At 42.4% G+C, this 13,529-nt stretch overlaps 1 protein-coding gene across 14 annotated transcripts in view; it reads right to left on the bottom strand.

Moving 5' to 3' along the window:
• The window catches only part of LOC103758229 (guanine nucleotide exchange factor DBS), a 163,249-nt gene that overhangs the window by 114,470 nt on the left and 35,250 nt on the right, over positions 1-13,529 (bottom strand). For 13 of the 14 annotated variants that reach the window (XM_029960811.1, XM_018074825.3, XM_008924471.4 and 10 more), the window contains one exon: positions 8,271-8,354. In XM_029960811.1, the coding sequence (XP_029816671.1) occupies positions 8,271-8,354 (84 nt within the window). Of the gene's footprint in view, positions 1-8,270; positions 8,355-8,516; positions 8,795-13,529 lie in introns of those variants that run through there. The other variant, XM_018074832.3, reaches the window with a different exon arrangement.

Below are 13,529 nucleotides of genomic sequence, written 5' to 3' on the forward strand. Positions count from 1 at the left end.
CTCCTAGCTATTTGTGTGTAGAGGGGACAGTCCATTCCTAGTCCTGAACCTGTCTCTGCCCAATCCTCCCACTTTCTTGACATCATGGTGGCTTTGTCAGCACACTACCTTTAGCCCCTATTTTCCTTTCTGAAGGTTGATTATTGCTTTAATTACATCTGAAAATGACTCAGTTGAGTGAGATCATCCACTAAACTGACCCCACTAGGAAGAAAACAGGCCTACAGAGACTGAAAAGGCTTTCAGCCAAAATGCAAAGCAAGAATAGCATCATTCACACTGCACTGAATTGTGTTTCAAATGTTGAGCAGAGCCACAGCCTCCACATTGACCTCCACACTGGCCTTGGGATGATGCCAAGTGCTGATGCACAGCAGCTGGATCCCAGGGCATTCCAGCTGCACTGTCTGCAGTCAGCAGTGACAGAGAATATGCTGTCATGCAAATTCAGTCAGATTTCCCCCAGACTGCTGCACTCTAGAGACCAGGAACTCCAACCAGCCAGTACCCAGTTAGGCTGGTTTGTTACAGATTCTCAGTGACATCTCCTGGACACAAACAGTAACAGCAGGCAAAATTAAACTGAGCTTGTCTACTCTGTCTCTTCATGCAGAGTTCAGTGCATGCCGAGGTATTTCATGGTTGGTATCTTATGAGCATTCACATGATTCCTGGGCACCAAGCTTTCCCATTCTCGTATTTCAAATATGTGAAGATACTTTAAATGAGGGAGACGTAGTAACGTGCAATATTTTGGTTTAAAGCAGCAGTATTTGCCACTGGAGGATCCCCTCCTTCAAAGCCTGATTGTTTACCTGCAGTTACACTCAAGATTTGCTTAAACTACAAGTTTCAAATGGTACTTCTAAGGCTCCTCAAGACCAGGGTTCTTTGCATCCCTTTTATTCTCTTGCATCTGCATTTGTAGATGTGCTCTTCTTCCTCTGGCCTCTCTTCCCCAAGCTAGGTCAGGCAGGCTGATGATGCACTCTGTGTATGTGGCTAAGTATTTTTATGACCAGATCTTCTATAAAAAGTCATCCAAGGATAAATGTAGGCAGACTGAACACTGACTTCTTCCCTTTATCACTGGGAACAAATCTAGGACACTTAGGAGCAGCCTAAGCCTGAACATTCAGCTAAGAGTGAGAAGCTCCTGCCTTCGACGAGGCCACACACCCTTAACAGCTCCTGGGCTCCATCTCATTCTCCAAACCAGAACACTCAGAGGTTTTTCAGTACAGCTGTATTTCCAACAGGGAAACAAACAAGGAAACCTTCAGTTCCTGCCAGACCAGGAAATTAGGGTGAAGTTTGAGGGAGTTTCACGATTAGAAATTGTTAAATACTATGACAAGAAGAGAGCAGGAATATCTGAAGTGTTGAGTGACAAGCAATAACAGAAATATGTTAGGAATGGGTTGTTCCTGCCCATATCTGAACCTCAAGCAGTAGCTGAGTTACAAAGGTAAACAATCTATATCCATCTATCCCTACATATAGCAAGATAACCAGAGTAGATGTTAAAGGATATAAGGGAAGCTCCTTAAATATCAAGGGTGTCTGGAAAACTCTCTCCTCTGTATGAGAGAGCAGTTCCATACAAATAAATGTTAATGACATTTTTTCCCCTGCCACTAAACCAAGATTTGCTGCAGTATGCAAATTTCTGCAGAATGCAAATTGACAAGCTGCAGCCCTTTCTTTTCAGGGCCATCAACCTTGCTTTCTAGGGAGTTCCCACATGATTTCTTCCAGTCCTTGAAATACTTTAGCTGGATACTACTCAATGTCTTGGAAGGACAGAGAGCACAAAGTAAAAACCAAGAGGGACAGCCTTCAATCAGTTCCACAGCCACAAAGACTGAGTACATGGAATTTGGCCCCAAAGACTCTTTGTATACAATCCTTGTGCTTGATGGGACTGTGCATAACCCCTATGCTCCTGAGGATCACTTGTGAGAAGAGTCTAATTGCTAAATAGGAAAATTTACAATCCATCATAAGTCAGGCATACAGGGACAGGACAAGCTCCAGCAGTTCCACGGAAGGCTGAAAGAAAAAAGATAGTCCTCAAAAGAAGAAAAAAAAAAGATATTTCAACTAGAAAGTGAGGGCAGGAAGAAGGAGACAGAAGTGCTGAACAGAGTGAGCCACATGAACACAGCAGAGAGGTCAGAGAGGTTACCTTATGGCTACCTGAGGTGTGTCTGCTCTATTCCAGTAGGGTTAAGGGGGCCCAAGGACTGCCAGGAGCAAAGAAGCTCAGAGAGAAGCCAGAGCAACATGAGGCATGAACTGAGCTAAAGAGCCCAATGGGAGAAGCAAGAAATACCTTGAATTTAGTGCAGGCAGAAACAAAGATACACTAAAAAATAGATATCAAGAGTGTGGCCATACCTGGCAGCTGTCTTCATGCAGTGCACAGGCCTCCCTCTCTGACTTGCAGCTCTTCGAGGCACCATTAGATGCCACCCTGCAGCACTCTGTAGGCAACCCAGCCACTTCCAATGCCTCCTCACAGTTCCAAGTGCTGGTGCCCAGCCAGGGAAACAGCAGCTGGTGGCAGTGGCCATTGCAAGCAGCAGTCACAAGAGCTGGAGGTTCAGTTGGCAGCAGGGGAGGTTCAGGGCTATCCCCTGTTAACTGAACTAACATGAGGCTCACTCCTGAATCTGCCAGGTCATCCCACAGGCAGTCTCCCGTGAGTCACTGCTCCTCTGTCAGACCCCAGACTGCTCTGGGGTATAAGTAGCTCCATACTTTTGCCCACTCAAGAAACCCAGCAGGATTTTGTCTGCCACCTCTTAGGCAAACCTGAGCTCCCCTCCCAGATAGCACCCACAAATGTAACACATGCTGCTGACCTGGTTTAGCTCCCTCAGGTTCCTTCAGGAGTTCCATCTCTCTGCTCTCTCCCTCTGCAGATGACATCCTGCCTTGCATCCAACCCAAACTCACTGTGTCAAAGATATGGACCCACCGCTGCTCAGGGAAGAGCATTCTGGTTAAAAACTTTGATAGATGATCAGAGATGCATCAAGCTCAACAACTTGGAGCATGACTGAGTCAAACAACATGAGCAGAGGCTGAGCTGCTCGAAAAAAGGCAAGACTTATGAGGAAAATATTATGGTCAACTTGACCTTGTGCCTAGTTTGCCACTCCGAATGAGAATGACAGCACCCCTTTCCTCCTCTTCCTAGGCACATTCCTTATTTTCTGTTCCAGCTCCTTGCTCAACTTTTCCACTTCACTTTTGGCCCAAGGGCAAAGGGAAAGGAAGAACCTGGGTGACAGGTCAGAAGTCAGAGTGAATGTGAAAGGGAAAGAAATGTAGGATAGACAGCACACAAGCTGTATCAGGGTAGTACAAGGCATGGTAATGGGACCATTGCTCACTCTTATGTGTGCCAATTCCCCAAGTCCCAGAACACAGAGCACCATTCATAGTTGCCCCTACTAGACAGCCTTTCCAGCTGCCAATGCAGCCTGGATAGCTGTTGCAGTGAAGACAGGGACAGAATTCAGCTGTGGAAACAAAACAGCTGAAGTGCTTGGGGAAGGAATATACATGGGAGAGAAAGGGTTATGGCAGCAGAGAAAATTTAATTTTGCTTTGCAGTGTAAAGGGTGTGATTGACAAATGAGGTGTGAGTGCTGAATTTTGGGAGCTCTCACAGCTGACATTGCATGTTGTATGACTGATGTAAAAGCAGCAAGCAATCACAACTGCAGGCCAAGATCCTGGACACGATGGGGATCTTAGAAAATCTTCCACTCCCCAGTTCTAGCCCACTTATGCCTCCTGTCTGGGCATCAAAATATCCACGGTTTAGACAATCAGAGGCTACACTGAAGTGCTATTCCATAGCCAGCAGCTCTCCTAACTAGAGATCACCAAATATGCTGAATCTCCCGGGGGAAAAAAAAAAAGAAAAAAACTAACAAAAACCCAACCCAACAAACAGGCCATGGTCAGGAAAAGTTCCAAAAGTTTGTCTGCAAGTTTACAGAGCACACCTCCCCAGCCTGCCACAGACACTAACTCATCAGTTAGTATTGGAAAGTGTTCTTTCAAATGTTGCTGACACGTGCAGGTCACTGCTCGGGCCTGCCCATGTGCGGAGGACTCCCTGAGTCAGAGCAGCCCTGAGTGCAGTTCATCTCCCAGGCCAGGCAGCCAAAAAGGTCAGAGATGTCTTGGCTGAAGTTTCACTGCTTTAGTCAGGTCTTGCTTTTTCCATGCTCTGTTGTTTTGGTTTTTCATGTTGATTAAGGGTTGTGAGTGCTGAAATTCTTATTAAATCATGCTTCCTGGGTCTCAATTTTTATACAAGCTCCAAGCTGTCCTTTTGGCAAGGTCAGGCCAGGTTTTCCAAAAGGCTCAGTTTAAACAGGAAGCAGATGGCCAAATACCCTCCAGGCTTTGGAAATTAAATAAACTGGCTTCTGAGTCAGTTACCATTTTCAGATATAGTCTCCCATTCACTGCAGTCCTGTTGACTTAACAGGAGCAGAACACAAAGAAAATGACTCTCTGCTAATACGCTTCATGACGGTTTGTGTAATAAATTCGTGATTTAGTAACAAGATCCATTATTGCTGCAAATGGCAGATTGGGCTCTTTGAAAGAGTAATTACAGATAAGAACGGGTTGTGAGGCTGCAGATAAAAAGGGGGGGTAGTTGTAGTTTCAAGTGCAGATTGGTACAGCAGGTTATTAGTCTGTCAGCAGGACAGAAACAGTATAGTACCAGTGGTTCTTTATTCTTCAGTAAAAACTGGTGTGTGATAATAACCAGGTTTTCAGTAGTGCCCAACTTTGGGGTGTAGTTCCCTTAACACCTACAGGAAACACACAAACCTAGCTGAGCACTCCTGTGTTGTCACAGCTGTAGTCCCATAACTGGGAGTTGGTTTTCAGGGAAAGGAGAGAGGCAGCAGTGGTTTCAAAACTAGAGTTTAACCACAAAGAACCAGTACTCCTAGTAGATCTCACAAGCTAAGCAGGGCTAAATCAGCACATGGAAAAAGATGACTAAAGTAAAATTACGTGATTAAGCACATTGTCACACTACACTCCAGCCTTTTCCATGACCTCAGTGGACCAGGGAAGGCTTTGGAGAGTTTCTCTGTTCTTGGCATGGACAGTAAGGTCTTGGTTAGTCTGGTCAGGAGGGCCGGGACAATCAGGAGGCTGTTAGTAGCTAATACACTCATTATAACTAGACCCTGGCACAATCAAACACCAAACTCATTAGGCTTGTTATATAATTCCTACCATCTGCTCAGAGATGGCAAGACAGTCAGATCCTCTTAGGAAGTTTGTACACAGCAATAGTGGAGAAAAGTGTTTCTAATGAGTCATGTCCAGAGAAAACAAAGAGCCTTTGATTCAATCACTTTCCTTTTTCTTTTCTGCTTTACTGCAAGAGAATATTATGTGTTCACTACATCTGCCTTAGCTGCCAGCTGTTGCTGAAAAGGTGGTATTAACCAAAGAAATACTCATTCATAACAAAGTTTGCAATAGTCAACCAGTTACTTTTGCTATCACTGGACAAATGGATTTGGGGTTCACAGGACTGAACAGGAGAGCTTGACAAAGCCAGAGGCTCTGGAGCAACAAAAACCAGACTCACTGCTACATCCTCTGAGCTCTGCATGTGCATGGAAGAGAGGTCTGTCTGTGCCCTGGGGGCTACAGCAACCCCATCTACTATAAATCAGCATATACCACTGTTATGAAGTTGTTCAGAAAAACATAATATATGTCCATAACACTCTAAGAGAAAGTTGGGATTGCCTTTTACTGCCAACAATGGTGAGACCTTTTTTTCCAGACAGTGGCTACTGACTGCAACCTTTCAGTATGAAAAACCAGGAAATAGGCTAAGTATCAAATTTTCAGTCACCATGTAGGCAAGCACTGAAGCACCAAAATATTTGTGGTTGCTCATACCTAATGAAAAGCAGCAAAGCAGCATGCTTTGAGGAAAAGCTACAGAGCCATCTGGAAAAAAAAATCAAAACCAAATGAGGTCATTTATGTGTGAATTACTTTAATAAGTGAAATGAGACAGAAGAGTGCCCAGATTTGTTTTCATTGGATGAGAAAACCAATCTTTTGCTAGAGGAAAAAGAAAGTTACACTTATTTAGAGAAATGCATTTTTGAACAGTATAGTAATTTCTGGCTTGTACCTTAACCTCTGCTTGCAGGAGGCAATAAAGGGACAGTAAGGAAGATTCCTGATGTATTTTACCTATGGTCACCAACAGAATAAGATTCTGGGCTGAAGGGACCTCTGAGTAGATGATTTAATGTTCCTGATCTTCTTCACATGCTGCCATGGGGATTTTGGAGTGGAGGCACCTAGGTTTCCAAATTTAGCTGTAGCTTCAGACTGAAATCAATTTGGAAACTATGAACTATACTGCCTTGGTTTTTATTAGACTATTATTTCTGGACTTTACTGAGGAGATTTTAGATAAGCCTGAAAGTTCTTCAGATGGGATTTGTTTTTCATGTAGATGGGGCCATGAAGGACACCTTCTCACTCACCTTTGTTATTGGTTATTAGCACTTGTATGTCAATGAAGCAGTTATTTGCCAACCTCTAACAAACAAGTCCCTCAGCCCTGCCTTCTATGAAGAGTTATTTTCAAAGTCTTTAAGCAGCTTACACTTAAATTGCTTTATTTAAACATCTGTCTCATCACTTGCAAGAATAAAAGAACTAGATCAAATGTGAAGAGGTGAACTTGCTAAAACAACAAGTGAGAACACAGGCACTGCTGGAATGCTGAGTGCATAAAGAAATATGAATATGCTTTTTTATGTTTACCCTTGACATTTTTGTTCCATGTTTAATGTTCTAGATAGAACTGGAAATGGGTTTTTCTTCCTGTTTAGTAAACCACTTTCCACAAGTTGCTCATTACATGACATATACAGCTTTTATTAATGGTTCCAAATGTTACAAAGTAATGGGGTTCAGACATGGCAGCCCCCCACATTTTACTGGATAAGCACTGCATGTGAGGCAGGGGATTCTCAACAATTCCTAGTTATCCTGCACTGAGCACAACAGTGGGATGAAATAGGTTTGAGCAATTTAATGCAGTTACAGACACTGTCCTGCCTGGAGGTTTGTGTTCATTAGGAATTCTAGGAAGATGTGACCCTGAGATGCTTTACTGCAGATAAGAAGGCAGCTGGTTCCACCAGTCAATACCCTCTTCCTAATGCAAACCTGTTAGTTACTGAACTGATTAAACTGTCACAAGATGCTACTTAGAAGCCTCCAATGAGGTTTTAATACTCAGAGCCTCATAAAGAATTCTGTGTAACTCAAGATTTGGATTTCATTTGGCAGCTTGGAATGTACTTAAAAATGCAAAGATGCAGCAAAGAGCCGGCCTGCCGAGTTGAGCATTTATAGAGCTGGGTCTGTGCACTCTCTGCACTGTGTTCTCAGTGTTTCTCTCTGACAAGAAGGACAGGCTGTTCAAGAGGACCTTATGATAATCTCAGCATTTTGTGTAAATTCATGATACTTCACTGTGTATCTATGGGAAAGATAAAAAGCAAATTCTGAATTCCCTTATTTGCAGAACAGGTAGAAACAAAGACAAAAGGAATTGCCAGTGGCCATGCAGTCAACAGCACAGGCCATTCTATGATAGACACCTTCTACAGTATCCAAAATAAGTGTATTAAATAATCTAGCAAATATTTCAGTATCAGCTCTTTATTCAGGAAAGGAACTGCGTCACTTTGTGTGATTGCAAACTTCAGGGAAACAAAGGAATATGTAATAATCATATCTTTAAAAGATTAGAACCTTACACTTCAGCAATGAATCATTTCTGAAACAAAGGCAAATGAGAAGGAAGGGGGAGGTCATGAATAGCTCCCTGATAGACCAAAATCTTTTCCCACAAACAAGATGCTCAGCCATTGTGGAAAGATTTGTGTATAAAGATTTGTTTAAAGATTTGTTTAATTTCTTACCCTCTATATCTGTTCTCCCCAGCCCATTGTGGAGAACAAGGAAAATTGACTTGCTCTAAGAAAAACAAGCACAGCAACTTGGCTTTTATCAGTTCCAAACACCCCAAATATCTGATTGTAACAGCACTTTTCATTAGCAATATAAAAATACTACTGCAACTGCTGTACAGAGCTGAAGGGTGACAGTCAGCACAATAGATTCCAATATGTTTCCAAGAGAATGCTGGAATGTGATTGCTAGCAACTTCTTACCTGACAAGATAGCAAATTGCCTGTGGAGCTGCTCTATTATATCCACTGCTACCAACGGCCGTATCTCCTGCTGCATGATTTCATCTGTGCAAGGGAGAACAGAAATGAGTTAACAAAGCCTCTACGACAATTTTTGCATCCTTTAAGAACCCAGCTAAACAAACATGACTCTCACAGAAAAAGACCCTGGCTGGGCTATTGGTTGCGATATTATATGACTACCATGGAGAAGTTTATGATACTTACAGAGTCTCTCTCCTCTTCAGCCTACTAACTTCAGCTATTGCTTTGTGGTTTCACAGAGAGCTTTCCATAAACCAGCTCCAGTAGATTTGCCAGGGCTTGCCACAGGTTTGCTCAAGCTGACACCTGCTCTTTACTGCTTCAAGTTTCATATTAAGTCACTGCATTTGGCCTCCCAGTACAGCAGCTTTTCAGTCTTTGAAACAGTGAAGTCTATTCCACACTCAGGGCTATGTTCCACCCCGGACTCCCCGATCTCTGCCGGAGGACTTTGTGTAACCAACCAATCCAGAACTGCTTCCTTTCCTGATGCTTTTTCCGCTACAATCAAATACATAGTAAAAGGAGGAAATAAGGGGCTGGAGGCTTTCTTCTCATGAAAACAAAGCCTGCTCTTTTACAGTAAACACTGAAAAGTTAAAAAGTAACTTGGCAAGTAGCTGGGGAAAAATCACCACAACTTTTGTGTGATCTATCAAGTGACAAGCAACTATAATCTCACACTGAACTAATCTGATCTCTTTCTGAAGCAGGTGCACCCAATTGTTCTCCCCACTCTTCACCCCAGTCTAGAGTAACAGTATTTATGGGGAATATCTGCCAAGTCAACTGGCAGGATCAAGGCTTATGTTATAATAACACCTACTGTAACTACTCCTTGAGCCACTGTGCAGCTACAGAACAACAACCAGTCCTGGTTTTGTACAACTCACCTCTAACTGCCCAGACAACAAGTGGGAGGAAGGAAGCTGGGTCCAGGTAGATCACAAATCTGAGGGAAGGCAGGTAGCTGCCCTATTTAAGCATCAAGATCTTCACTGATGTGAATACAATACAGACACTGAAATACTTTGGTGCCCTTGGTTTTAAACCAACTGTCCCGAAATAGAGAGGGAGGTCAGAGAGGTTAGAGATTAGCTTCTTTCTCTTGCCTCTTAGTCTACTGCCCAAAATATCATCTCTCTTGCTTTCAGACAACCACTCTGATCCTTTCCAGAACTAGGGATTCTAGGTTTTAAATGACACAACTTCATTTGGAAAGTTTTTTGTTCATTTTCAAAGAGTACACTAATGCCTCGAGATGAAGTAGATGCAGGGCTTGTGTCATTGCTCTCTCCCAGACAGACAGTGACACACAATGTGAAAAGAAGTTGCACAAATTTTGGCTGATGCACAAGAAAAGACAATGATTCCAAGCAATTGGAAAAAATAAATGTCAAGGGGGCTGATTCTGCAAAATCTCCCTTTGAACTTAAAAGGGGAAAACTCAAACTGGAATGAATGAAGTTTTTGATGTGGGACCTTCATTTCCATTCTGTCTATCAGCTCTCTGATTCTTGACATTGCAGGTGGCTGAGAGCAATCAGGAGAGCAGAGCAATGAATCACAGCTAAAGACCTTGGTGTCAGGGACCAGTATATGTTTCCAAAGCAAACAAAATAACAGTAACCCCTTAAGTTTTCCCTTTTGTACACTGCAGTTTCCTGATGCAGTTGATGAGAAAGGTGGTACAAAATACATTTGGTGACTAGGAATCACACATTAAAGTGAGTAGAGCTCATGCACTGACATGCTTGGAAAAGAAATTGTAGCAGAAGAACTAGCAAGAAACTGAGAAAATCTGAGCAAACAAGGGAAGGTGCCTCACGAGCTCAAATGGCAAATCAGATCACATGGCCATGTAATGTCAGCAGCTGTACCCAACACCACGCAAGGTCCCATTTGCCCATTTGCAACTTCTTCTAGGAGAGTGCTCAAAGGTAGTTACTCTCCAGCATGGATGAATTTGTATCACCATCACAGCACAGAGCTTGCAATAGAAGTCACAGCCCTTGGAAACATCATTACCTGGAGCTGCTGAAGGAAGTTTTTAACCTTCGACTAAAAGAAAAGCTTGAAAAAAATCTTATAAGCAAACCTAAAGACACAGGTCTGGGTTTGTTTCAAAGTCATGACATTTTGTCTAGCATTACTGAGCATTAATCCATTTATATCTTCCACTAACTTTATCCCAGGAGGCTCTGCGGCCTCTCTGGTCTGTGTGCTGCAAGCCACAAGCCAGAAGGAAGTGGTGTTCCCCCTCTTGGGCAGAAGCAATGTACCACTTCCCTGTGGGACTGATATTCCAGCTGAGAAAACCCTGCTTCAGGCTGACATGAGCTGATATTGAGCTGACAGCTGCAGGTTCATAGACTACTTCAGAAAAACCTATTGAGGATAGGCACATTTTAATTCACTACATGGGGACCCAGAGGTCAATAGGAAGGTTTCAGGAAGCTGAAAAGCCTCAAGAGCTTAACAACTGCCTTGTTTCATTGCACCTTGCTAATATCTACAGAAGAGATTGGATAACCCCTGATCACCTCAGAGCAGTCCTGTCCTCTGATAAAGTCTGTAGAGCAATGCCATTCAAGATCATATCAAAACCTACACCAGCCAAATGTCTGGAACATGTTTATCTTGGCAAACTTGACTCAGACATTTCCCAGCTTCTGTGTGATTGTTCCTGTGGTCTTAATTGTCTCTAAAATTGAAAAAAAGAAAAAAGCTTAATTGATCAAATGGTGTTATGTGAAACAATGCCAATCCCCTACATAGGCCATCAAAACTGAGTACTTACACATACCATACAGTTCTTCATGACTTGAACTAATTTAATTTGCCAAGGCATTTAAAATGTGAATAAGAATGTGACGGAAGAGGGAAAAACAAAACAAAACAAAACAAAAAAACCAACCAAACAAGTCAGTTCGTCTACTCTTGGTTCTCCTCTTAAACTACCATAAATTGAATTCCTAGCAGAGGCCAGTTTCACTGCAGAAGAATTAGGCCTCACAGTTTTGCTTCCAAAGGCTTTCTACCCAGGGTGAGAAAAAGAAAAGCAATTACTCTAGCCATCTGTCTGGCACAGCTTCTCCTCCCTTCTTGCTCTCTAGGGAGACTAGCTGCAACTGTGCTATCTAATCTTCAAGGGGAAAGCCATTCAGTTATGCTTCATAATTCACTCAAAAATGAAACATGCTTGGGCTTCCCCACACGCACACTTGCCTATTTTATTCCTCACCCAGCTGTATGTGTTCCCACAGCAGGTCTGGAGGAGCTACACCAGCAGCAGCTGATTAAAAGCAACAATGAATATAGTCTTGTTCCTTTGTCTCTTCTCTGAGCAGAGAGAAACTAGTTTACATGCTAATGGCAACTAATAATTTCCAACAGTGTTGGAAATACGACCTTCTGGAGTGAAGGACTGGACGGTGCCGAGCAGATTGACACAGCAGTGCCTCTTGCTCCGTGGAGGACACCAAAGGCAAAGAGCCACAACAGGACACTGGGGTTTCTTTGTGTTTCAGTGACTGAACGGGACAACTGCCTGGCCTTCTGCTGACTACAGGAGGGGGTTGCATCAATCCCCCATCTGAAGTCACTAATCTTGGAATAATGGGTTACAAATTTCCAGAGCAAAGTTCATCTCTTTTTAATGACAGCCTAATATGTAATTCACAGGGAAGGAAGACAGATGGGAGTGAAAGAAAATCTTTGCTAGAATGGTAGAATACATCAGCCTACTTCTATTTTGTGCAAGCTCAGTCAAAAATTATGCTCAGAGCATTCAAATCAAGATTGTGGGTTTAGAGAAAAATCAGACTGCTGATGTGATGGAAAAGGGCAAGGAGAGTTTAGCATGAGGCCAGATATTTCATTTTAAGAGCATGAAAGGACACCTTTCATGTTATATGTGCTCACGCTTCTTAAAAAGTACCAAAAGGCAACACACAAATTCAGAGTTTGAAGGTTGCAAGGTACCTACAGTTGAAATGTTCACTCAGGTCCTGTATCTGCTTTTCTTGCCATGAACAACAGTTAGCTATGAGTCTAGCAGAGATAAGTTAGATTTCAAGAATTAAACACATTAAGGAAACAAATTTGCATGTTTCACTGATAAGGTTTAAGCAGGCTAAAGGATTTGAAAATAATCTGTCCCACCAGAATTCCCAGTATGAACCCTTAAGCAAATATTTCCCTTCCTGAAGGTCAAAAAGAACTTCAAAGTTACTACTTTTTGGTTTTCTTTTTTTTTTTAATTAATTCTATTTATTTCTCTTTCTCACCATTTGTGCCTTCTGTTTACTTTTTGAAAAGGTCTGTTTATTCTCACAACCCAGACAGAGAAACAGCAAGATCAGACACAAGCTGCTGTGCTACAAATTGTTTTCTCTAAAGAGGAACTAAAATCCAGCTATAAACAGAAAGGAAATCCCATCCTTTCTCTTATTCTTCTGCGTAGTCCCACCACCTCTTTTTTTTTTCTAACCCATGTTAAGTCAACTGAAAACCAAGCCAGGAATAAAGTTATTGTAAATAAAGTGAAGCAATCCTTTCCTTAGCGGAATTGTTTCTGATCTGGGTTAGTTCTCTGCAGAGCTGCTTGAAGGGTACAAGTGCTGGTAATGCAGGGAGGGCAAATGGCAAAGCCAGGACTACCCCTTCCAGAAGACAATCAGACTAAGATCAGCTTAGAGCAAAAGCCAAAACAGAGCATAGGTAAAGTGACAGATGTCATCTTTTATCCCAGCTCAATTTTTCACCAAGCACAACTGTAAAACTTACAAAGAGTAAGTTTAAATTCAATTTCTCTTCTCATTAAAACCAAACTTCATCACAAAGTTTGCTCACTAACTTACAGAGACACAAAATTCTTCTAAAATATTTAAGTAACTGGTTCATTTTAGGTATCCCTAAAAGTTGGTGGTTTAGTTGTAACAGCAGCCTGACTTTGTATACACTAATGTAGAAATCTGAACAAGCAAGGTTAGGAGCAAGATTCCAACTGTCTTGAGTGATGCACTTCCAATATGTTCCAATCTCTTCAAAAGGGGACAGATAATGGTGTGGATGGAATTGCCTCACAAGCTTTCCCAAACAATCTCCATAAAAGAGGGAAAGGCTAGAAATGCACCTTTCTCTGAAAAGCTAAAAAACCTGTGACTCTCGGTGTCTATGTAGGCGGAGGCTGAA

This window comes from Manacus vitellinus, unplaced genomic scaffold, assembly GCF_001715985.3.
Source record: "Manacus vitellinus isolate BGI_N305 unplaced genomic scaffold, ASM171598v3 scaffold_29_pilon, whole genome shotgun sequence".
In the NCBI taxonomy this organism is placed as follows: domain Eukaryota; kingdom Metazoa; phylum Chordata; class Aves; order Passeriformes; family Pipridae; genus Manacus; species Manacus vitellinus.